This window comes from Eulemur rufifrons, chromosome 19 (genome assembly GCF_041146395.1).
Source record: "Eulemur rufifrons isolate Redbay chromosome 19, OSU_ERuf_1, whole genome shotgun sequence".
Taxonomy (NCBI): Eukaryota; Metazoa; Chordata; class Mammalia; order Primates; family Lemuridae; genus Eulemur; species Eulemur rufifrons.
The window spans coordinates 97,709,936-97,733,333 of record NC_091001.1 but is presented as its reverse complement, the minus strand read 5'-3'; the positions used below and the strand labels follow the sequence as shown (position 1 = coordinate 97,733,333).

At 41.7% G+C, this 23,398-nt stretch overlaps 1 protein-coding gene across 2 annotated transcripts in view; it reads right to left on the bottom strand.

The window, feature by feature from the left end:
• The window catches only part of ITSN2 (intersectin 2), a 139,602-nt gene that overhangs the window by 5,124 nt on the left and 111,080 nt on the right, over positions 1 to 23,398 (bottom strand). For both annotated transcript variants that reach the window (XM_069494829.1, XM_069494828.1), the window contains 7 exons: positions 9,343 to 9,464; positions 7,263 to 7,369; positions 6,207 to 6,390; positions 3,555 to 3,653; positions 1,612 to 1,779; positions 971 to 1,186; positions 311 to 432 (listed from right to left, as the gene is read on the bottom strand). In XM_069494829.1, coding sequence (XP_069350930.1) covers positions 311 to 432; positions 971 to 1,186; positions 1,612 to 1,779; positions 3,555 to 3,653; positions 6,207 to 6,390; positions 7,263 to 7,369; positions 9,343 to 9,464 — 1,018 coding nt within the window. The remainder of the gene's footprint in view (positions 1 to 310; positions 433 to 970; positions 1,187 to 1,611; positions 1,780 to 3,554; positions 3,654 to 6,206; positions 6,391 to 7,262; positions 7,370 to 9,342; positions 9,465 to 23,398) is intronic.

Below are 23,398 nucleotides of genomic sequence, written 5' to 3'. Positions count from 1 at the left end.
GAGCTGCCCCGTGCACACTGTTGCCTGGGGGGAGCCCCTGAAGGGATTTCAGTAGGGCCTGACGTGTTGGCTCTGCCACGTGGGAAGGACACTCGGAGCCGCTATGCGGAGAGGCTGGAAGCAGGGAACCATGTTAGGAGGTGGCTGAGGTGACAAGCTCCACCGTGGGACTGGAGCGGAGGGGATGTGTTAAGAGGCTGAGGATACAGACCGAGTAGGGCTTGAGCACGGATGGAGGCGGGTTTGGCACAGAGGGCTAACCAGGCTTTCTCCCCGAGTCCAAGGCAGGTCACACGTGGTCAGGACTGACCTTTCGTTAATGTTGTCTGTTCGGAGGGTGTAGACCCGATCAATGTGGGAAATGTGGAAGACAGGCTCATCGCTGGAAGGGTCTGTGGGCAGTTTCACCAAGACTTCATTCAGGAAAATGGGCTGAAAGAATTAGGGCCAAAACACAGGCTGTGAGAGGGGCCAGAACACTCCACCCGCCTGTCCAGAGAGAGTTCTGTCTGTTCTGAAGAGCTTTTCTGAGAAGCAGAAAGGGGTCTAGTGTCTAAGGTCTTTTACGCAGAAAAAATGGAACGGCCTCCATTTTGTGAAAGAAAACATTGAGGTGCATTGGGTGTGGTGGAACCAGGAACCGGAGCCCGAGGGCTGTGACTGCGGGGGCAGCAGCTGTCCTCTGCCCACCAACACCAACCGAGCTTCAGGCTCGGTTCTGACGCTGAGTGCAGACAGAGGTGGACCAGGCCCCACGTCTGTCAGGAGGAAGCCAGAATCCAAGGCTGGCATCTGGCTGCCGGCCACACTGGGCGCCTTCCCTCGGGAGGTGGCAAAGGAAGCGAGAGCCACCTGGACACAGGGGACGAGTCCGGTGAGCACGGCTCGGGCTCAGCGGGAAGGAGGTCCTTAAGGTAAACGCAGACCCTCGTCAGGTCTCCGATGCCACTGCCAGGCACGCGACACTCACCGTTTTATACATTTTGAATTGAGCGTTGGACTTAGAGCTGAAAAGTTTCTCAGAGCCGGAGGAAACAGCAAACTGCTTGACCATGTAGGTGAGAAGCAGGAAGTCATTGAAGAGGAATCCATGTAGTTCCTTATTGCTCTTGGTCTTGTATAATTTCCCACTGTGCAGAAGCTTCCGGGGCCCCAGGCAATTGGTGAGGGAGTTGAAAATAAGTTGCTTAAAGAGAAAGAAAATGTCACTTTTTAAGTCCCAGCCCAAACCAACCCAGCGTCCCTGGGAAGGCAGTACCCTGGGCCTGAGGGTACTGTGGTAGAATCTTCTAGATGGGAATGTGGCTATTATGCAACGACTCGCCTTTACACAAAAGATCCACACATTTATTACTCTTCAGAGTGGCCCAGCAAAAACTGTTACTTATACCCACGGAATGCTGACTCTACTAGCAGAATTCAAAGAACTCAAAACCAAAAATAAAGTCTCTCTTTACAGAAAGGAAGCTGACAACCCAAGAGGCGTCTCGGTAGGGGCGGGACGGTGAGTGCGCGTGGGCTGAGCTGGGTGCAGACTGTCCACACCAGGGGAGGCTTGAAGCCGGTTCCCCACCCAGAACCCCCGATGGCATCCAATTAACAGGGCCTCACCTCCGCGAGACCTTCGCACTGGACGTGCGCCTGAATCCACTCCAGCCGGTCTGAATTTTCCTTCTCCCGAACTCCCTCGTTAACTTGTGAGCAAAGCTCCTCCGCCCGCTCGAGGGCCAGCTTCAGGGAGGAATGGTCCACGTGGTGCTCCGGGGTGTTCTCCAGAATCTGGAAAAGAGCGGCCGCCTGGTGTGGGGCGTGCTGCGCTTCCCTGCCTCCCGCCAGTCAGGGCGCCTGTCTGTCCAGGTCTCACTGGCCGCTCCTGTGCGCCTGGCACTGTGCCCGGCCTGGAAATGCAACGGCGAACAAGGCAATGGTTTCTGCCCTTGAGAAGCTCACGGTGCACGAGTTCTTGTGGAGACAGGGACAGGTAACTCAGTCACAACACGGTGTGACAAGTGCTACATGGATCAACTTCTCTGAAACCCGTGGGTCTCTGGCTGCTCTCAGACTGGGTTCTGGCAATAGGCCGTCTGTCAGAGGGTGCCCCCCTACTGCCCCCCACAGCTAAGCCATGTACCTTCAGGGGGAGCCCTCCAATACAAACTGGCGGCAACCTTGACAAGTGTTAACTTGCTGAAAGCAATGGTTCATAACAATTTTAGGGTCACTGATCCTTTTGAAAAATCTGATGAAAGCAGTGACTTCCCTGCCACAGGAAGAATACAATAAAATCACGTCATCAGTATGTGGAAAAAATGCATTCAGTTTATTCTGAAGTGATTTCAAATTACTCGTGCTACAAATGTAAATGAATAGAGGCCAGAATACAACTTTGTGTGGTCCCTCCAGAAACCGCAGCCATCCCACACGACTCCTGTCTGGGCTCTTTCACTCCAGGTGGATGGATGGGTCCACAGTCCTTTGTTTACACTTCTAACGTGCAAAAAAGTCTGAAAGCCTAAAGTTTTTATTCAGTACTCATTTGGTGGCAAAATATTGCCTGAACGGAACAGATGTATTTACTTATTCTACTTACAGTGATTATTCGTGTACTTCACTGTAGGAATATTAGTGTGTTTGGTTATAAGTGCTTCCCCAGGCTTAGATGGGGTGCAATATAATATATGGTATTTAAATTATATTGTGAATTCTGAGACACATCTGGCCTAAAATATTTCAGTGAAGGGACTGTGGACCTGTATTAAGGGGCCAGTCTGGTATATGCATCTGTACCGTGAGGTCTACATTGAGTTCACATAACTTAGAGACCAGAAGTCAAGGAATAATCAATAAAAGCAACAGTCACATTATTCTTGTTTTTCTTTGTAAATTATTATGTATCAATGATTATTTATGGAATAATCCTTTGCAAAGTCTGCCTTCTCCTTATAAGGCTTATAGGCTCAATAATTGCTTATATCTAAAATAAAGATGGATGGAATTTTAGAAGAAATGTGGAGTCAGCAAGCTGAAGCAGGATACAGCAAGGGGACAATAATGACCTCTGTTTAGGACATGCTGAGTTAGAGGCTCCTGGGACATCTAGGTAACACTGTTCAGTTGGTAGATGAATTCAGATCTTAGAAGACAGACTGGAGCCCACGGTTATGCGGTGGACTCTGCCCTGTCTCTGGGCTCAAGATGGGCTCCACAACTGGAGACCCAGAGGTGACTCTGCCTGCCTAGACAAACACACTTACGACTCTGAGGTGCTGGGGAGTTTCTGGAAGGGGATGATTGGTTACCCAAATGACAAGATGCCTCCCTTATTGGCCCATTTCAAGGATTCAGTCCTTTGAATTGTATGTGCATGTTCCTGTGCACACGCACGCGAGCACACGCAGGTGCCTGGCCCATGGGGCAGTAGGAGCACTTCCGTAGTGTCGCACCGCGTGCAGGGGTGGGCTGGCACACTCGGAGGCTCCCTGAGTATCTGGCCTCCGTGACCCTCAGCGGGTCCTGCCTAGGCAGCTTCCGACCTCCCCAGCCTGAGCACTCACGCTTCTGATGAGCAGAGGGTAGCGGGTGATCCTCTGCATGGGCTTCAGCAGGAAGCTGGACAGGGGCATCCCTTTACACCGAGGGTCAGACGCCAGCTTCTGCAAAACAATTGAGAAGCCTGAGAGGAAGTCACAGCCCCAACTAAAACAAGGGAGCACTGGCCATACTCCTGCCTTTGACCTCGTCGTAGATTTCAAATTTCTTTTAATAACTCAGGATCCAAAATGATGCATACTGGGTTAACAGCAGGAATAGCTCACCTCCTGAGCCAAGCCCCGCGGGTGCTTCTCAGTTCCTTCTCCCATGCTGTTCGCAGCCTGTGCTCTCACTTCCTCTTTTGCTTCTAGAACTCGTCCTGGCTGTCTTCCCAGCCCACTGGCCTTCCAGGTCCTCTCCATGTCCTTCTCCTCTACCTACTTTCAACTGAGGAGCTTCCCAGGATTCCCGGCAGCTGAGTCCCAGCTTCTGTAACCCAGACCGTCTCTGGAGGGCCACACTTGCGTTACGCTCCTCCCTACCTGGATGTCCCAAAGGCATCTCAATCTCAACATACCCCCAAATGCAGTCCTCATCTTCCCTTGTAAAAGCCATCTTTTCTACCTCCCTCTCTGTCTGCGTTGGTGGCACCATTCTGCACCCACCTACCCAGCCCTTCCCCTACACCCAGGAGCATCGTTAACTCCCGATTCTGGCATCTGAGCAGCTGATCCCCCCATCTCTGCGTGCCCATTGTCTCTGCTTGATTAGTGACAATCGCTGCCACCCATCAGACACCTGTGTGCCAGGTGACAGACGTGTGAGCCTTTACTGCTACTGCCCCCTGCCCTTTCTTCTCACCTCCGAAGGCTCAGGTCCTGCTTCCTGGCCCAGGCTCGTCCCTGGGACGCCTTCCCTCCTTCCCGTGACCCTCCCTGGGCACCCTCCGCACACACCTCCGCATGGGGCGGTAGAGGGAGAGCCATCACGTTTCAGGTGTCTCTGTCCCACATCTGACTGCTGACGCCAGAGGGCCAAGGACCACATCTTATTTGCTTCTAGCACTAGTACAGTACCAGAACAGAGTAGCCAGTACTCTAGGATGATCACTTTTAATGACTGAAAAATACATTTACTGCTATTTACCTAATCATCTCCTCATTACTGCATATTTAAATTGCCCCTCCTTTTGTTTCTATTTTTTTCCTATGATCTGTAACAGTTTTTATAATACAGAATAATCTACTGCTTTATAGTTGGAAAGAATTCACCACTAAATCTATCAAGTGAACCCAACTCCTCTTTGGGGTAAGTTGCTCAATTTTCTTGTTGGTTAACAGTATCTTAAGAATAAGATTTTCTATTCTTATTGAGCCATTTTCAAATTTTAATAGCAAATTATAAATTTTATTAATGTTTTAACATTTATCAGCATGTATTTTTGAATTATATACCCTTTAAGAGATATCTTTATATCCATTCTATTACTTGTTTTATTCTTTTTCTATTAGATTTATTGGAGTTATATATATTTTTATTTTTAGACACCTGCTCAGTGTGAACATCAGAGTTATATTTTATTAATTCTTTGCAACATACCAGTTCTTGGATATATCATAATTTGTGCTTTTATCTTCATTACTTCCTCTATTTTTCTTTTAGAATTTTAATTCTGGCCTAACATCTTATTTTTATTCTTAATTAGCTATTTTTTCATTCTTTTTTGGTAATGAAAATATTAAAATTATGTATTCTCCCTCAAGGTACTGCAGCGGCTGTGTAATAGATTCCAACATGCAGTATTTCACAAACCAGAAAAAAACCAAAAAGAAATGCAAAAAAAGTAAGAAAACAGATTTTACTTTCATTTCCCTCACCATTTTAACATGTGTAATAATTGTTTCTATTACTGAACATCAATGAAAATGACGTCTCAAAATGTGGCATTCTATTATAAGAACCAGCTGTATGAAGCTCTCTGCTGTATCACTAGAAGGAGGTGGCTGATTCATCATACCACATGCAGTATTCTCTTTCTGAGTATAATTCTAGCTTTACTTCTCGTGTTTAATTTATGACCATGGCATTATGGAACCGATCCTTTCCTCCTCTTCTCATAGGTTTCTGGAAGTTCTGATGCCATCTGTGCACACTACTGGTATACGTATAGAATCCTTTACGCACTTTCTGTAAAATCCTAATATCCTGGTATCATCTTTGTCTCCTCTCATTTCTTTTCATTCCAGTTTATTCATCCAGTTATTTTAAATTTTATCCTGTTGCATTTTATACATGTAAGTAGGCTATTTGATACTCTTTTTGGAATAAGATGGATAGTAAATAGATGCAATTTACAAAATTAAGAAAGTGACATTCTGGTTGTTTCTTTGGGAATATGAAGTAGCATAAGCAAGTATGCTTAAAAAAACACTTTGCTATAAGATGGGAAAAATATGGCCCCGGTGCGAAGAAAAATCAGTTCTACATGAAAGACAACACCAAGCAATCAGAAATTCCTTGCTGTATCTGTGTTTCCTTTGGAAACTGATGGGGATGCCCTTCTCCACTGCTGAGATTCCCTACTGGCCCCTCACTCTGCCGCCTCCAGGCTCAGGGCGGGGCTGGCCTGCCTGCTGTCCCAGCAAAGAAACCTGCAAGGCCCAGAATGGAGTTACCTTTAAAAATTCTTTGAAGTCTGTGTCTTCATCTGTCTTCTGCTGTAACAGAGCTGCTCCATTCAGCTGACAGCTGCAGAACCGGATGTATGCCTGCATGTGGGACAGCTCAGCCGCCAGGATGTCCCCGATCATCTGCACAGGCATCTTCTCACCCCCAGTCTTCTTCCGCACCCGCAAGGCCCTGCAAATGACACACTCTCACTTTTCTGTTTCCAAGCAAATATTCTTGGTAACTGAAGGATGAATACCATGGGAGACCAATGGGAACAATAACCAGTGAGTTACCCAAGAACCTCTGGCACTGGGAGGGAAAAGTCAGGAGGAAGAGGAGGCAGCTTGGTCCGAAAGCTCTGCTGGCCAAGCCAACCTGGGTGAAATGTTAGCAAAGACAAAGAAAATGAAGTCTATACACTTGGATGTTTCTAGGCCTTTAGAATTGTTGTGGTTTCACCTTAGCTTCTCAGCAAAGTTTCTTCAGAAAAATTCTAACTTGTTCTTGGTTGAACCAATAAGAAGGAAATTTCCAGTCTGTAAAAGAAAAATGGGGGGCAGGAGCCCCAGAGGCCAGGTGTGCAGGTACAGGGGCATCACCTGAGGAGAGCTGCCGGCCTGAGGCGGGCAGAGATGCAGCAAGAGCTGGGACTGCTGACCCTTGTCCTGGGAGTCTGTCCTCACACGCATGAAGCATGGAGAATCACCCCAAGGAATGGGACTCATATGGGGACTCAGGAGGCTGCCAAAGAGGCAGTTATATCCGGGCCATAGGCTGCAACTCTCTCCTGACTCTAACTATACTACTGACAGAGTCAAGGATATCTTACATGATGGAATCATATATTAATATACTGTTTGTTTAATGATTTAATTTTGTCTTTGTTATATTTCTTTACTTCAATAATTCTGTATTTTATAGTTATAGGGCAATTCATAAAATTACAATAAAATAGAAGGCCTGAGGGAGCAGAAAACAGCCGAAGCTCCTTATGCGTGACAGTCTCGTCTCGGGGCTGTGGGGGTAGCCAGGTGCAATGACAGGTAGTGCTCACGACTCACTTCAGCAGCTTTGTGTTAGACATGATGAGCTCCTTCCAGTTAACAAAGATCAAGGCCATTTCTCCTTCAGTGAGGAAGCCTGACTCCGCCATCCGTTTCTGAAACACCTAAATTCAAAACAGAACAAGTTCGCTTAAGTGTGAGTACACAGCCTGTGTGGTCTACATCAAACAGTGTCTTCATACACTGACACTGATAAGATGATGGCATTTCTATACAAGCATGTGTATGACTGTGAAATTTAATACTGCAGACTTTCCCTACCTTGTGCTATCTGGGCTTCTATCCAGGATGATTCTAAGGACTGAATCTAGTAACTTCATTAAGAGGACATTCTCATACCTATCTCATAAGGATGTCATGAAGGTTAAAAAAGACCCTGGGCATGAAGCACCTACACACTGTAAGGGCTTGCAGAACTGAGGAAACACGACAGCTGTTAGGTCGAGCATCTTAGAGTTCTGCAGAGCAGTTTGTGAGAAGTTCAACTAGAGAACCAGAGTAACGACTTGGCTTCCCCTGAGGCCGATCCCAAGTGGATTTCAGAAGGTGGCTGACTGAAGGGGAAATAATAATACTGGAACTGACCAGCAGCAGGGCTGATCCTGGCAGGGGGTTAATAAAAAAGAAGGGCTTTCTTCTGGGCCACCTGTTCTGGCCAGGGAAGTACGCACATAAACACATCCAATTCACTGAGTACTTATGGAGAGGCCAAGGGGCCCGACTAAGTTCTGGGAATGCAGGAGGAGGATGTGCAGCTCCTGCTCTTAAGGAGCTCAGAGACTTGAGGGAAGACAGACATTATCAGTGGAGGAGCGCAATATAGTGCACATGTGAGAGGAGCAGGTGTTCTGTGCCTGCCCGGCTATTCCTGGCATCTGGGCCTGCAGTTACGGTGGAGAACGACCCGGGGCAGGACTTGCTGGGGAACAGATGCAGAGCAGCCTCTGCTCCATTCCACTCTCACAGTCACGGCCAGGTACGCGTTGCACCTGCTGGGCCTGTGTAGGGAACACCTGTTCTCTTCAGGTGGTTTGTTAATTTAACTGGTCTCACCTGAGGGTCTTTTTTTTTTTTTTTTTTTTTTTTTTTTGAGACAGAGTCTCACTCTGTTGCCCAGGCTAGAGTGAGTGCTGTGGCGTCAGCCTAGCTCACAGCAACCTCAAACTCCTGGGCTCAGGCGATCCTCCTGCCTCAGCCTCCCGAGTAGCTGGGACTACAGGCATGCGCCACCATGCCCGGCTAATTTTTTCTATATATATTTTTAGCTGTCCATATAATTTCTTTCTATTTTTAGTAGAGATGGGGTCTCGCTCTTGCTCAGGCTGGTCTCGAACTCCTGAGCTCAAACGATCCGCCCACCTCGGCCTCCCAGAGTGCTAGGATTACAGGCGTGAGCCACCGCGCCCGGCCTCACCTGAGGGTCTTGATGCATTTACTGGGAACTAAAAGCCATGGAAACAAAAGTATCTTTTATTCACTCCAACACAAATCATTTTAAAATGCTACTCTAATGAGGACAGCTGTCATCAGCTTAGAGGTCACTGGTAACATTAATGGGCACAAACATAAACAAATAGTATTTGGGAAATATTTTATAATATGCTCCTATTTGTTTTTCCAAACTAATACAAACATTTAGTGAACACTTTCACTGCTTCAAAAATTCCCTGGGAAATAGCAACATTTATGAAAACATCAGGTGTCAAAACAGCAGGAGAAATATCGTTAAACAGCAATTTGAGGTAGAAAGAGTCTGCTTTAGGGCCTTCACACCTACTCTCTACCCCTGTGCTTCCTTGAAGGGGCTTCTACCATGTCCAAGGCAGGCATTCCAGTGCCCTTTTGTCCTCTCTCTTCACTCTGAATGACCTAATCTGGGGGAAAAGCCCATACCCTAATTGGAGACTCCCAACCTCAAGCATTACCCAGTGGGCAGGGACAGCATTTGGAAGGTGTGAGAGCCCTTGCCACCTTCTGTGAATTGCCACGTCAAAAGTGAGGCCTGGCTTTGCCTCTGAGTGGAAGCAGTCCCGAGACAGCAGACGCCCCTAAGGCTAGTCAGCGACAGGCCCCTCACCTCGATGACAAGCTGGAGGTCATCCATGTACCGCTCTTCAGTCTGAATCAGCTCGTGAATGTAGCCCTGTCTTTTCCTCTCAATTGGCTGCATTGTGTCCAGGCTTTGGAGATCAGCACACCCTGTGGAAAAAACAGGGTAGAGTTTAAAACATTTCAGTCCTCTTTGCAGAAAATAGACATTTATCAGCAGATGTGCTGGGTTTACAAATGCTGCTTTGAAAGAGCTACACAGCTTTAAAGGGAGCGCTTCTAACTTCCACAGAGCAGCTCACACATGCAGACAGTCGGCGTCAATGAGCCGCTCTCGGAGCCCCCAAATGGCAAATTAGCAATGTCTGTGACATTTCAATGTGTTCCTCATTTCTTTTCAGAGTAGGAATGACAGAGTTAAGGACTTTTAGAAATGACCTCAAAGAGATCAGAACTGTGCGGAGCTTGTGAAGAATCTCACCATCTCTAGACATTTCTGAAGTTATTGGAATGACTAAATGAATCAAATGCTTGAGACCAGTGTTTTCCCAATAGCAGGTCACGAGCCATTAGTGGGTCATTATACCAGTTTAGTTTTTAAAGATGCTAGTCAGACCAAGCATTAAAAAAATGAAATAGAAACTATGTCCAGAGCCTGGTACCAGAGCCTGGTATTGTGAACATTTTTAGTTAAGTATATGGAGATATAAAAGGTATTTCTTACTATGAGCTACTGTTATAAAAAAATGTTTGAGAAATGTGTTTCTCGATTTCTCAAAGGAAAGTTCTAAGGTTATAAATCCAAAAATTCCCAGGAGCCAGTGATTCCCAACAGGACCACTGTCTTGACCCACTGGAACAAAGAACTCCCGGATCCGGACACACGCAGGTACCCAGCCGTAAGTGACTGTGTGGAAAATCCCAAGCAGCCTCGCATCAGGGTGAGAGGTATTGCGTTCACTTTGGATCAATTTGCAGACACATCAGGGCTGAACTAGATGCCAAACTGTGAAGTGACATAATTCCAGAATCATTCAACAAGTAGCTGAGGGCGTATCCACAGTGATGGGGGAATACCTCAGGAAACCCTTCCTCAGACAAAAAGCAAAAGCAGTGAAAGCTGTCAGAATCTAAGTAGAGTCACTTGTGTTAAACACTCTGACAAACAGAGCCAGAGAAGGCCATGAAGAGAAGGTTCTCACGCACGGATGCCCGATAACAAGAACCATCACAAAAGACTCCGCAGAAACCACAACCTTGCACAAAGGCCATTGCAACCTTACACACACACACAATCGGCCCAGCAACTGACTGGCACCACTCTCGTCACTGATCTTTGTGGCCAGGGATAATGATCTGAAAACAATTATGTAATCCTCTCCACTTTTCCTTCAAAAATCTGTCTTCCTTTACCTCGCTGAATATGCTCCTAGTTTACTAGGGGACTTGTATTCCCATGCGATGCCCATTCCTGAACGAACACCAGTTTCTTTTAACAAATCTCCCCCTCTGTTTTAGGTTGACAGCAGGGAGTACCAAGCAAGCTACAACACAAGGCAGCAAGTGGCTTGTGTCAAAAAACTGGGAAAGAGAAAGTATGGAGGACCTTTTGCAGCAGACGCAATCAGGAAAGGGAGAGGCAATCAGGGAGAAGGTGGCCCTGAGCAGGACCCTGAGGGGAGGAGAGTGTTCTGGTAGATGGTGAAGTAGCTCAGCGGGAAGTGCTCACAATGGGAACAGACACCTAAAGTCCCAGAGGCAGAACATGCAAGGATCAGATTCGGTTACTAAAGGGGGTTTCTTTTTCTGATTTCCTTTGACTTTTTATATATTTTTGTATAGATCTGGGCTCACTGATAGTTCCAATGAAGACAGCTTTTCTATTTTCTGCAGATGTTACCAACAGCTTAAAATAATTACTTCCACATGAAAAAGAAAAATAAGGCAGGTTATGTTTGGTGCTACCAAGATGAAATCATAGTGCCACTGTCATGTTCAAAATTATCAAGCTTTTTGGGGGATAGTATTTATTCTGTTCTGCTGGGGAGAGACTGAGTGTTGTAATTCGGATGCCTGCCTGACTAGGCTGTCGTGTAGCAAAAAGGAGAGACTTGACAGCTACACGCCTAGCAAAATGGTGCTGCTCGAAGTGGCCAGGTGACTCTGATGGAAGTAACTAGAACAGTTTCCACGGTTACCCCATCTCTGACACTGGTGTCTTTCAAACTTCATGTTCTGCTTTCAAGATTTTTGCCATATCCTCATTCCATCTCTACTATTATTAATATTTTTCTCTAGATCTACTCCTATTTGAAGTTAAATGTGTTGTTTCTTCTAAAGTTATTAAAACAAATATATACTTACACAAATAAAATGTGTCCACCTGGGTACTATTTTGTATGTCACTGTGTTGTATACCACAGGGATATGCATATCACACTTTGGGAAACAATGATTTATATTAAAACCCGCAAGCATCAGCCTCTCTATCTGGAAAAATAATATATATATAATATTATGGAAAAATAGGAAAAGGCTCAGATATTCTGTTGTTTCTAAAGCTGGATCATACATGACATTAGCTTTATGAGGATAATGTGGGAAAAACCTTTGTAGGTTATCAAATACTTAATCAGTTATTAAAATTGATTTCATCTGTTTCTTTTCACCTTTTTTTTGTTTTTTTTTTTTTTTTGAGACAGAGTCTCACTTCTGTCGCCCAGGCTACAGTGCAGCATCATCTTCAGAGCTCACTGCAACCTCAAACTCCTGGGCTCAAGCGATCCTCCTGCCTCAGTCTCCCAAGTAGCTGGGACTACAGGCATGCGCCACCATGCCCGGCTAATTTTTTCTATATATATTTTTAGTTGTCGATATAATTTCTTTCTATTTTTTTAGTAGAGACGGGGTCTCTCACTTGCTCAGGCTGGTCTTGAACCTCTGAGCTCAAACGATCCACCTGCCTCGGCCTCCCAGAGTGCTAGGATTACAGGCATGAGCCACCACACCTGGCCACAGATTTTTTGATATACTGATTTCCCTTTCTTTGGGTATATACCCAGCGTGGGATTGGTGGGTCATATGGTAGTTCTATTTTTGTTTTTTTGAGGAATCTCCATACTGTTCTCCATAGTGGTTGTACTAATTTACATTCCCACCAGCACTGTATGAGGATTCCCCTTTTTCAACATCCTCACCAGCATTCGTTGTTGCCTGTCTTTTTGATGGAAGCCATTTTAACTGGGGTGAGACAATATCTCATTGTAGTTTTGATTTGCATTTCTCTGATAACTAATGATGTTGAGCATTTTTTCATATGCCTATTGGCCATCTGTATGTCTTCTTTTGAGAGATGTCTATTCCGATCCTTTCCCCATTTTAATTGGATTATTTGATTTTTCCTATTTAGTTGTTGGAACTCCTTATATATTCTAGTTATTAATCCCTTGTCAGATGGGTAGTTTGCAAATATCTTTTCCCGTTCTGTGGGTTGTCTCTTCACTTTGTTGATTATTTCCTTTGCAGTGCAGAAAATGTTTAGCTTGATGTGATCCCATTTGTCCAATTTTGCTTTGGTTGCCTGTGCCTTGGGGATACTACTCAAGAAATCACTGCCCAGACCAATGTCCTGAAGCGTTTCCCCAATGTTTTCTTTTAGTAGTTTCATACTTTCAGGTCTTAGATTTAAGTCTTTAATGTATTTTGATTTGACTTTTATATATGGCAAGAGATAAGGGTTTAGTTTCATTCTTTTGCATATGGATATCCAGTTTTCCCAACATCATTTATTGTCCTTTCCCCATTGTATGTTCTTGGCATGTTTGTCAAAGATAAGTTCACTATAGATGTGTGGATTTATTTCTGGGTTCTCTATTTTGCTCCATTGGTCTATGTGTCTGTTTTTATGCCAGTACCATGCTGTTTGGTTACTATAGCTCTGTAATATAATTTGAAGTCAGGTAACGTGATTCCTGCAGTTTTGTTCTTTTTGCTCAGGATGGCTATGGCTATTCTGGGTCTTTTGTGATTCCATATAAATTTTAGGATTATTTTTTCTATTTCTGTAAAGAATATCATCGGTATTTTGATGGAGATTGCACTGAATCTATAGATTGCTTTGGGTAGTATGGACATTTTAACAATATTAATTCTTCCAATCCATGAGCGTGGAATATCTTTCCACTTGTGTGTGTCCTCTTCATTTCTTTCATCAATGTTTTATAGTTTTTATTATAGAGAGTTTTCACTTTTTTGGTTAAATTTATTCCTAGGTATATTATTTTATTTGTAGCTATTGTAAATGGGATTACTTTCTTGATTGTTTACTGTTGGCATACAGAAATTTTTACTGATTTATGTATCTTGCAACTTTACTGAATTTAACAGATCTAACAGTTTTTTTGTGAAGTCTTTTGGTTTCTGTAGGTATAAGATTATATCATCTGCAAATACGGATAATTTGATTTATTCTTTTCCAATTTGGATGCCCTTTATTTCCTTCTCTTGTCTGACTGCTCTAGCTAGAACTTCCAGTACTATGTTGAATAACAGTGCTGAAAGTGGGCATCTTTGTCTTGTTCCAGGTCTTATAGGAAAGGCTTTCAGTTTTTCCCCATTCAGTATGATACTCACTGTGCATCTGTCATATATGGGTTTTATCATCTTGAGGTAAGTCCTTCTATATCCAATATTTTGGGAATTTTTAACATGAAGGGATATTGAATTTTATTGAATGCTTTTTCAGCATCAATTGAAATAATCATAAGGTTTTTGTCCTTTGTTCTGTTGATATGATGTATCATATTGACTGATTTGTGTATGTCGAACCATCCTTGCATCCCTGGGATGAATCTCACTTGATCGTGATGAATAATCTTTTTAATGTGTTGTTAAATTTGGTTTGCTAGTATTTTGCTGAGGATTTTTGCATCTATGTTCGTCAGAGATATTGGTCTATAGTTTTATTTTTTTTGTTGTATTTTTGGGTTTGGTATCTTTGGTTTTGGTGATATAGGCCTCATAGAATGAGTTTGGGAGTATTCCCTCCTCCTTGATTTTTTGGAATACTTTAAGTAGGATTGATATTATTAATATTTCTTCTTTGAATGTTTGGTAGAATTCAGCAGTTAGGCCATTGGGTCCTGGGCTATTTTTTGATGGGAAACTTTTTATTACTGCTTCTATCTCATTACTTGTTATTGGTTTATTCAGGTTTTTTATTTCTTCCTGGTTCAATCTTGGTAGGTTGTATGTAAGTGTCTAGCAATTTAGCCATTTCTTCTAGGTTTTCCAATTTATTCACATATAGTTTGCTCATAGTTGTCTCTAATGATCCTTTGAATTTCTGCAGTATCAGTTGTAATGTCTCCTTTTTCATCTCTGATTTTATTTATTTGGGTCTTCTCTCTTTTTTTCTTAGTTAGCCTGGCTAAAGTTGTGTCAATTTTGTTTATCTTGTCAAAAAACCAACTTTTTGTTTTGTTGATCTTTTGTATCATTTTATTTCAATTTCATTTATTTCTTCTCTGATCTTTATTATTTCTTTTCTTCTACTAATTTTGGGTTTGGCTTGCTCTTCTTTTCCTAGTTCTTTGAGATGCATCGTTAAGTTGTTTATTTGAAACTTTTCTATTTTTTTGATGTAGGCACTTATTGTTATAAATTTTCCTCTTATTACTGCTTTTACTGTATCCCACAGGTTTTGATATTTTGCGTTTTCATTTTCATTTCTTTCAAGACATTTTTAAATTTCCTTCTTAATTGCTTCATTGATCCACTGGTCATTTAGGAGCATGTTGTTTAATTTCCATGTGTTGTAGAGTTTCCAATGTCCTTCTTATTATTGACTTGTAGTTTTATTCCATCGTAACCAGAGAAAATAATTGGTATGATTTCACTTTTTTGAATTTTTGAAGACTTGTTTTGTGGGCTAACATATGGTCTATCCTTGAGAATGATCTTTGAACTGAGGAGAAGAATGTGTATTCTGCAGCTGTTGGATGAACCTTCTTTCCTTTAAAAATAGCAAGTCAGAGTGATCCTGTTAAAACACACCCAGTCATGTCATTTCTTTCATTAAAACCCTCACATGGGTTCTTCTCATTTTAAGCAAAAGCCAAAGTTCTTATAAATAGCCCACAAGAACCTAAACAACCTCCATCTCCTCAGTCAGCCCTGCACCTCATTTCCTCTTTTGTTCCAGCTGCACTGGCCTCTGCACTGTTCCTCAAGCATCATGGGCATGCTCCTGCTCAGACCCTTTGCATGTGCTGCCCCTCTGCCTGGGATGATCTTCCAGATATCCACATGGCTCCTTCCAGATATCCCTCTCACCCTTCAACTCTTTGCTCCCATGTCACCATTTCAGAAAGGCTTTATCTAGTATCCTATTCAAAATGAAATCCCTCTGGATCCACCTCCCCACCACCCAGCATTCCCTTTCCCCCATCCCTGCTTTGTTTTTCTAAGACACTACATACTACATTGTACATTGTACACACTACATTGTTCATTTTCTGTTTGCTCAAATGCCAGCTCCAAGGGGACAGGAATTTGTTTGTTTTATAATTGCTATATCCCCAGTGCCTGATACATAGTAGGCTTTCAGTAAGTATTTACAGACTATGTTATGAAGATTAACTCTGAGCTGCGGAGACAGTATAGCAAAATTAACTATAGGTGGACAGGCAAACTGATGAAGCTTCCTGGTAGGTCCTCTCTGGAAGACAGGAAGAGTGGGCAAAGAAGAAAAATGAGAGACCATGGCTACTATCAGGTCAAAGTTTCCAGAGGAATAATTAATTGTGGGCTGGGCCACAAGACCCCCCACACTGTGGGATGATATGGAAACTGAAAGACAAATTATGAATAACAGTGATGAAAACTCTGTGTCCCAATCACTGTTCTAAATTACAGTGCAAGCAGGAACAAGAAGCAAATGAGATGCTTATAAAAGGAGAGGAGAAAGATCTGGGAAGATTCCAAAAGGTGAAGGACAAAAGACAATTTGTGATGATTAACACAGAGAGGTCTTGTTCAGATTATGCCGTAAGTCCCAGAACAGTCCTCGCCCATTCTGAGGAGCAATCCCAGTGAACAATGCTATTCTCTGTGTGCCCAATTAAGCAGCCAGAGTATCACATAATGGCTTTCAGTTGCACTGTGGTTAAGCTCAGTGAAAAGACGAGATTTTAACAGTAAATCTAGTTAAATGCACTGTGTGTGTTTTCTGAAGGCTGACTTTATACTGAAGTTTTATCAGGGCACTAGAAAATTACTGAGTATTTTATTTTGTAAAAATATAGCCTTTCATCTACATGGCAAATATTTATTGAGCACAGAAAATGTACCAGATAGCAAGATAGCATGCTTCTACCACAAAGCCAGATATTTGTGTTTTTAGTTTTGGAAATTTAAATAATTCTTGAACAAATTTTTAAACTCATATCTTTTTGATACCTGTCAATTCTACCTCATCAAGTTATTATGCTACTATTAACAGTTAAGCACAAAAACGGAACAAGAAGTTCATATTGTATTCTAATGCTGCTGACCAACAGAAAGCAAAATATCTGGCTATCAGAAAAGAGTAATACTGGTCTTTCTCCAGTGGAGATTGACCATTTCCTCTCTGGAACAACAACAACAACAACAAAAAAAAAACCCAAAACAAAACAAACAAAACCAAACCAAAAAAAAAAATAGTAGTATTCTAGAATTTCCAAAAGCAACTCTGTTGATAAGTGCAAGTGGATAAAGACAAATTTCATTGGCTTTATTTTTACTTTTGAATCTACTAGAAAAGCTCATAAGCCTAAGGCGGCAAAGACTTAATGGTAGACAAAAGGGCAGACGTTGGCCTCACAGAGCAGTTAGTCAGGTTAACATCTGCGTCACTTTCTAGCCTGCCAGAGTCATAGCACTGACTCAACTGAGGGAATTAATATGCTATTCATAATATAGATTATGAAAAGATATCACCAAATAGTAGTTTCTTCACATTCATCTAACACAGAACTTTCAATTCTAACAATAAAAATAACTGTTACCAAGATCAATCCTCTGATACAATTTTGTGACTATATCAATGCATAGATAATCTGAAGCTTGGTGGTTAAGTGACTTACCATAGAATTTAGAGCTACTAAATCTCTAAATGTAGGTATCTTCGTTGAAGTCTTATACTTAGAAATGGCAGGCCATTTAGAATGGTGCTTACATTGTAATCACTGTAGACAGCATGTATAAAACCTACCTGGTCTTATGCTTGCTGAACTAAATTCTGAAGGAAAAAAGGGTTTAGGATAAATATTCTGAATGCCAAATAGCCAAAGCACTGAAAAAGCCAACAGAGCCCTTACACTCCTTTAACTCTTTTTTGTGTCTAAGTGATATACTTGGCCCCTTATATGCCCTTCTAGTCAGTCACACATGAAATTAAAACCTTGTATCTAACAGCCAATTTCAAATCAACTTTTCCATATACTGCAGCACTTTGTATCAGTACATGGATTACTACAAATCTGTCCTGGGCTAATTGGGGTTTCATGTGCAAATACATTTTTTTCTTGGTATCACTGAACAGCCTACTCTAACCACTAATCTTCTCCAACAGTATGATCATGAGGCTCATATTTTTTAATTTGTTTATGACTACATAATTGGACACTTTGCAAGAAACTGCTGAGGTTAGGACACTAAATCTATAGCATTACCCGACTCTGATTTCAGGGTGGCTAACGTAACACAGGGATCCCAGTGGCAAGTAATTTCAGTACCTTAAAATGTAACTTGATCAGCCTGGATTCATTTATAGCAGTTAATTTTCTTCTCTTCTCACCCTTTCTTGGAATTAACTGATAACTGCTCTGCTTTTGTGGTTTGGAATAACAGCAGCTCTCAGTTACTAGAAAGCAGCATAGTGGGGTGGTGGCTCAGAGCATGAGCTCTGGATTCAGATTTGAACTTGAATTCCAAGTCTACCACTTACCCAGACAACCCAAAATGTTTATTTCATCACTTGGTGCATAGAAAATGTTTACCAAATGTTAGCTGTTATTACTATAATATATAACATCTATTATGTGTCAGACACTGGGATTTTACCAGTAAATCTAGTTAAATACACTGTGTGTATTTTCTGAAGGCTGAATTTATATTGAAGTTTTATCAGGGCACTAGAAAACTACTGGATATTTTATTTTGTAAAAAAAAAAAAAAAAAAAAGGGCTTTCATCTACCTGGCAAATATTTACTGAGTACAGACAATGTACCAGATAGCAAGATAGCATACTTCTGCCACAAAGCTCTTCATAAATCCTTTAAGTGTTATCTGCAATGTTGCATTATTATTCTCACTGTACAGACGAGGCTAAGGCTCAGAGGGGTGAGCTGGTTGAGATGGGATTCAAAACAATCTTCTTGCTATACTACCACTGTGCTCATTTATCACTCTCTTCAAATGCCTTAAGTGAATTTTGCCTTTCACAAGAGCATTAAAATATCTCTCTTAAGCATCTTTCATAATTTGTTGTGCTTGCTTAAAACAAGGTTTAACAAATGATTCTAAAACTGATTCTAAATTTTATAGAGAGGTAAAAGACCCAGAATAGCCAACACAATATTAAAGGAGAAGAACAAAGTTGGAGGACTGACACTATCCGACCTTAAGACTTATTGTAAAGTTACAGTAATCAAGACAGTCTGGTACTGGCAAAAGAATAGACAAATAGATCAAAGGAACAGAATAGAGCCCAGAAATAAATCCACATAAATATAGTCAACTGACCTTTGACAAAAGGGCAAAGGCAATGCAATAGAGCAAAGACAGTCTTTTCACAAATGGTGCTAGAACAATTGGATGTCCAAATGCAAAAAAAAAAAAAAAAAAAATCTAGATGCAGACCTATACTCTTCACAAAACTTAACTCAAAATGGATCATAGCCCTAAATGTGAAACACAAAACTATAAAACTCTTAGAAGATAACAGGAGAAAAATCTAGATGACCTTGGGTTTGGTGATGACTTTTTAGGTATGACACCAAAGGCACAATCCATGAAAGAAAAGAATTGATAAGCTGGACTTCATTAAATTTAAAAACATTTGTTTTACAAAAGACATGGTCAAGAGTATGACAAGACAAGCCACAGACTGGGAGAAAATATTTGCAAAAGACATATCTGATAAGGGACTATTATCCAAAATATGGAAGGAACTCTTAAAACTCAACAATAACCATTAAAAAATGGGCCAAAGACCTTAACAGACCGTTCACCAAAGAAGATATGTAGATGGCAAATAAACATATGAAAGTATGCTCCACGTCATAAGTCATCAGGTAAATGCAAATTAAAATTAGATACTACCACACAACTGTTGCAATGGCCAGAATCCTTAATGTTGACAACATTAAATGCTGGCAAGGATGTGGAACAGTAACTTTCATTGGTTGCTGATGGGAATGCAAAATGGTATAGCCACTTTGGAAGACAGTTTGGCTGTTACAAAACTAAACACACTCTTACCATACTATCTACCTCCTTGGTATCTACCCAAAGGAATTGAAAATTTATGTCTACATGAAAACCTACATGCAGATATTATGGCAGCTTTATTCATAATTACCACAAATTGGAAGCAACCAAGATGTCCTTCAGCAAGTGAATGGATAAACTGTGGTATATCTAGATAATGGAAAATATTCAGCATTAAATAATCATACCTGAAACAATAATTCAGCACTAAAAAGAAATTATCAAGCCATGAAAAGATATGGAGGAACTTTAATGCCTATTACTAAGTGAAAGAAGCCAATCTGAAAAGGTTACATACTGTATTGATTCCAATCATATGACATTCTTGAAAAGGCAAAACTATGGAGGCAGTAAAAAGATCAGTGGTTGCCACGGGTTAGGGGTAGGGAGGGATGAATATGTGGAGCACAGAGAATTTTTAGGGCAGTGAAAATACTCTGTATGATACTATAATGGTGGATACATGTCATGAAACATTTGTCCAAACCCACAGAATGTACAACCAGATGTAAACTATGAACTTTGAGTGATAATGATGTATCAATGTTGTGCATCAATTGTAACAAACATATTACTCTTGGGGACGTTAATGGGGGAGGCTATTCATGTATGGAACATCTCTGTACCTCCCTCTCAATTTTGCTGTGAACCTAAAACTGCTCTAAACAATAGTCTTTTAAAAAAGTGATTACGAAGACAACTCAGTTTAAAAAATGGGCAAAGATTTGAATAGGCATTTCTCCAAAGAAGACATAAAAATGGCCAATAAGCACATGAAAAGATGTGCAATATCATTAGTCATTGAGGAAATGCAAATCAAAACCACAATGAGATGTCACTTTACACCCACAGGATGGTTATAATAAAAAAGGCAGATAATAACAAGTGTTGGTGAGGATGCAGAGAAACAGAAACCCTTGTACGCTTCTGGTGGGAATATAAAATGGTGCAGTCATACTGGCAGTCTGGCAGTTCCTCAGAAAGTTAAACATAGATTTATCATTTGACCCAGCAATTCCACTCCTAGGTATATGCCCCAAAGACACAAAGATATATGTTCACACAAAAACTTGTACACAAATGTTCACAGCAGCATTATTCATAATAGTCAAAAAGTGAAAATAACCCAAATGTCTATCAACTGATGGATGAATAAACAAAATGTGGCATTATACATACAATGGAATATTAATTTGGACATAAGAAGGAATGATGTACCGATACATGCTGCAACATGAACCTTGAAAACATGCTAAGTAAAATACACAAATCACAAAATCCCATACATTTTATGATTCCATATATATGAAATGTCCAGAATGGGCAAACATATGGAGACAGAAAATAGATTAGTGGTTACCTAGGGCTGGGGGTTGAGGGGCCATAAGGAGATAAGGGGGTGATTGTATAGGGTTTAATTTTTTTCTTTTTAAAGACAGGGTCTTGCTATGGTACCCAGGCTGGAATGCAGTGGCTATTCACAGGCATGATCATGGGGGACTGCAGCCTCCAACTCCCAGCCTTAAGTGATTCTCCTGCTTCAGCCTTCCAAGTAGGTGGGACTGCAGGCATGTGCCACCACATCTGGCCAGGTTTCATTTTGAGGTAATGAAAATGTTCTATAACTGATTGTTGGAATGGTTGTACAATTCTCTGAATGTACTAAAAACCATTGAATTGTACATTTTCAATGAGTGAACTGCATAGTATATGAAATATATCTTAATACAGCTGTTACCAAAAAATGTGATTATGTTCCGCTTTATCTTTCTGGATACTGTTGTTATACACTCCTGTCCTTGTTTATTATACTCAGTCCTTGCCTCCTTGCCTTTTCCCTGTGTGTCTTTTTCACACAGAAAACACTGCGCAGTCTCTGATTTTTCCTCTTTTCTTTTCAGTGGTGTAATGGTTGTACTGCCAGAACGTCACTGCTATGAAAATGGCGGCAGTGTTAGCACACTGCTATAGAGGTTAGGAGCACGGACTCGGGAGCCAGACCCTGAACCAACTCCACCACTTACTAGCTGTTAGGCTTGGGCAAGTTATTTAACCTTTCAGTTTTAATTTCCACATCTGAAAAAAGAAAATAATAAAGAGGTAATACTTTCAAGGACCTTAGAAAAGTCCTAGACTAATAAGTCCTCAATAAAGAGCACTTTTCCTCTTTTCTTTTTACTGGCACAAGAGATGGTTGCTCAGCCAGAATTTCATTTTTTAAAATTGGCGGCAATATGAGCACAACAAACTTTTTATTCTCACAGAATCTGTTTCCTGTCTTCATGAGTTCCTCTCACTATCCAACCCTTAACTGCTGATCTCCTCAGAAGTCTGATCTCTTCAAGTAATCTCAGTCCAAGCTAAACCAGTCCACTGGTTTAGCAATGGCCAATACGCATGCCATTCCACCAGCTGGTATACGTCTGATGCTATGTATCTTGATTTTATCTAACTACATGCTAGACAATTCTATCTGGATGTCCCACAGGTAGTCAAAACCAAACTCATCATATTTTCGTAACTGATTTTTCACTGCAGTTGCTGGCACCATTATCCCACCCTGTGACCCAAGACACAAATGTGGGAATAACCGACTCTTCCACCTACCTTCACATTCCATCAATCCCCAACTCCTGCCAATTTTCCCTCAGAATTCCATTTCATCATTTTTTCCCTCCAACTTGGCTGCATACCAAAATCATCAGTGAAGCTTTAAACAAATCCCCATAACCAGTCCTAACTTCAAGTCATTTAAATCAGGATCCATATTCTAGCAGGCCAAGATGGGAGGATCACTTGAGGTCAGGGGTTCGAGACCAGCCTGAGCAAGACCCATCTCTACCGAAAATAGAAAAAATTAGCTGGGCGTGGTGGTACACGCCTATAATCCCAGCTACTCAGGAGGCTAAGGCAAGAGGATTGCTTAAGGAGTTCGAGGTTGCAGTGAGTTATGATCATGCCACTGCACTCTAGCCATGGTGACAAGGCAAGACTCTGTCTCAAAAAAAAAAAAAAAAAAAAAAATCAGGATCCAGGCATCGATAAGCTTTTTAAAGTTTCCCAAGTGATTCCAACATACAGCCAAGCTAGAGAATCTCTTAGCCTTTGGCCTGTCTCTCAAGTCTCAACTTTCACTGTTCCTGGCTCTACACTTCCACTCTAGCAATACTGAACTGTTTATAATCACCTCCCCCCATCCCTGCCAAGCTGATTCTTGTCTTTGTCATACTCTCCACCATCCCACCCCTCAATCTGGCTTACTCCTACTTACGGATCTGGTAGCTGCTTCCTCCAGGAAGTCTTCTCTCATTCATCAATCTATGTTTGAATTAGGTATTTCTCCTCTGTACTCCTTTGGTGCCTAGTAAGTATCTATCATTGTGCTTAGTATGCTGTTTTGTAATTATCTGTTATGGACCTGATTCCCTCACAGAGCTATGTACTACCTAAGGCCAGGAACACCTGACACTCATTTTTGTAACCCCAGCATCTAGTACGTGGCTTGGCCTTATGCAAATACTTACTATATGTTAGTTGAATAACTTTCTAG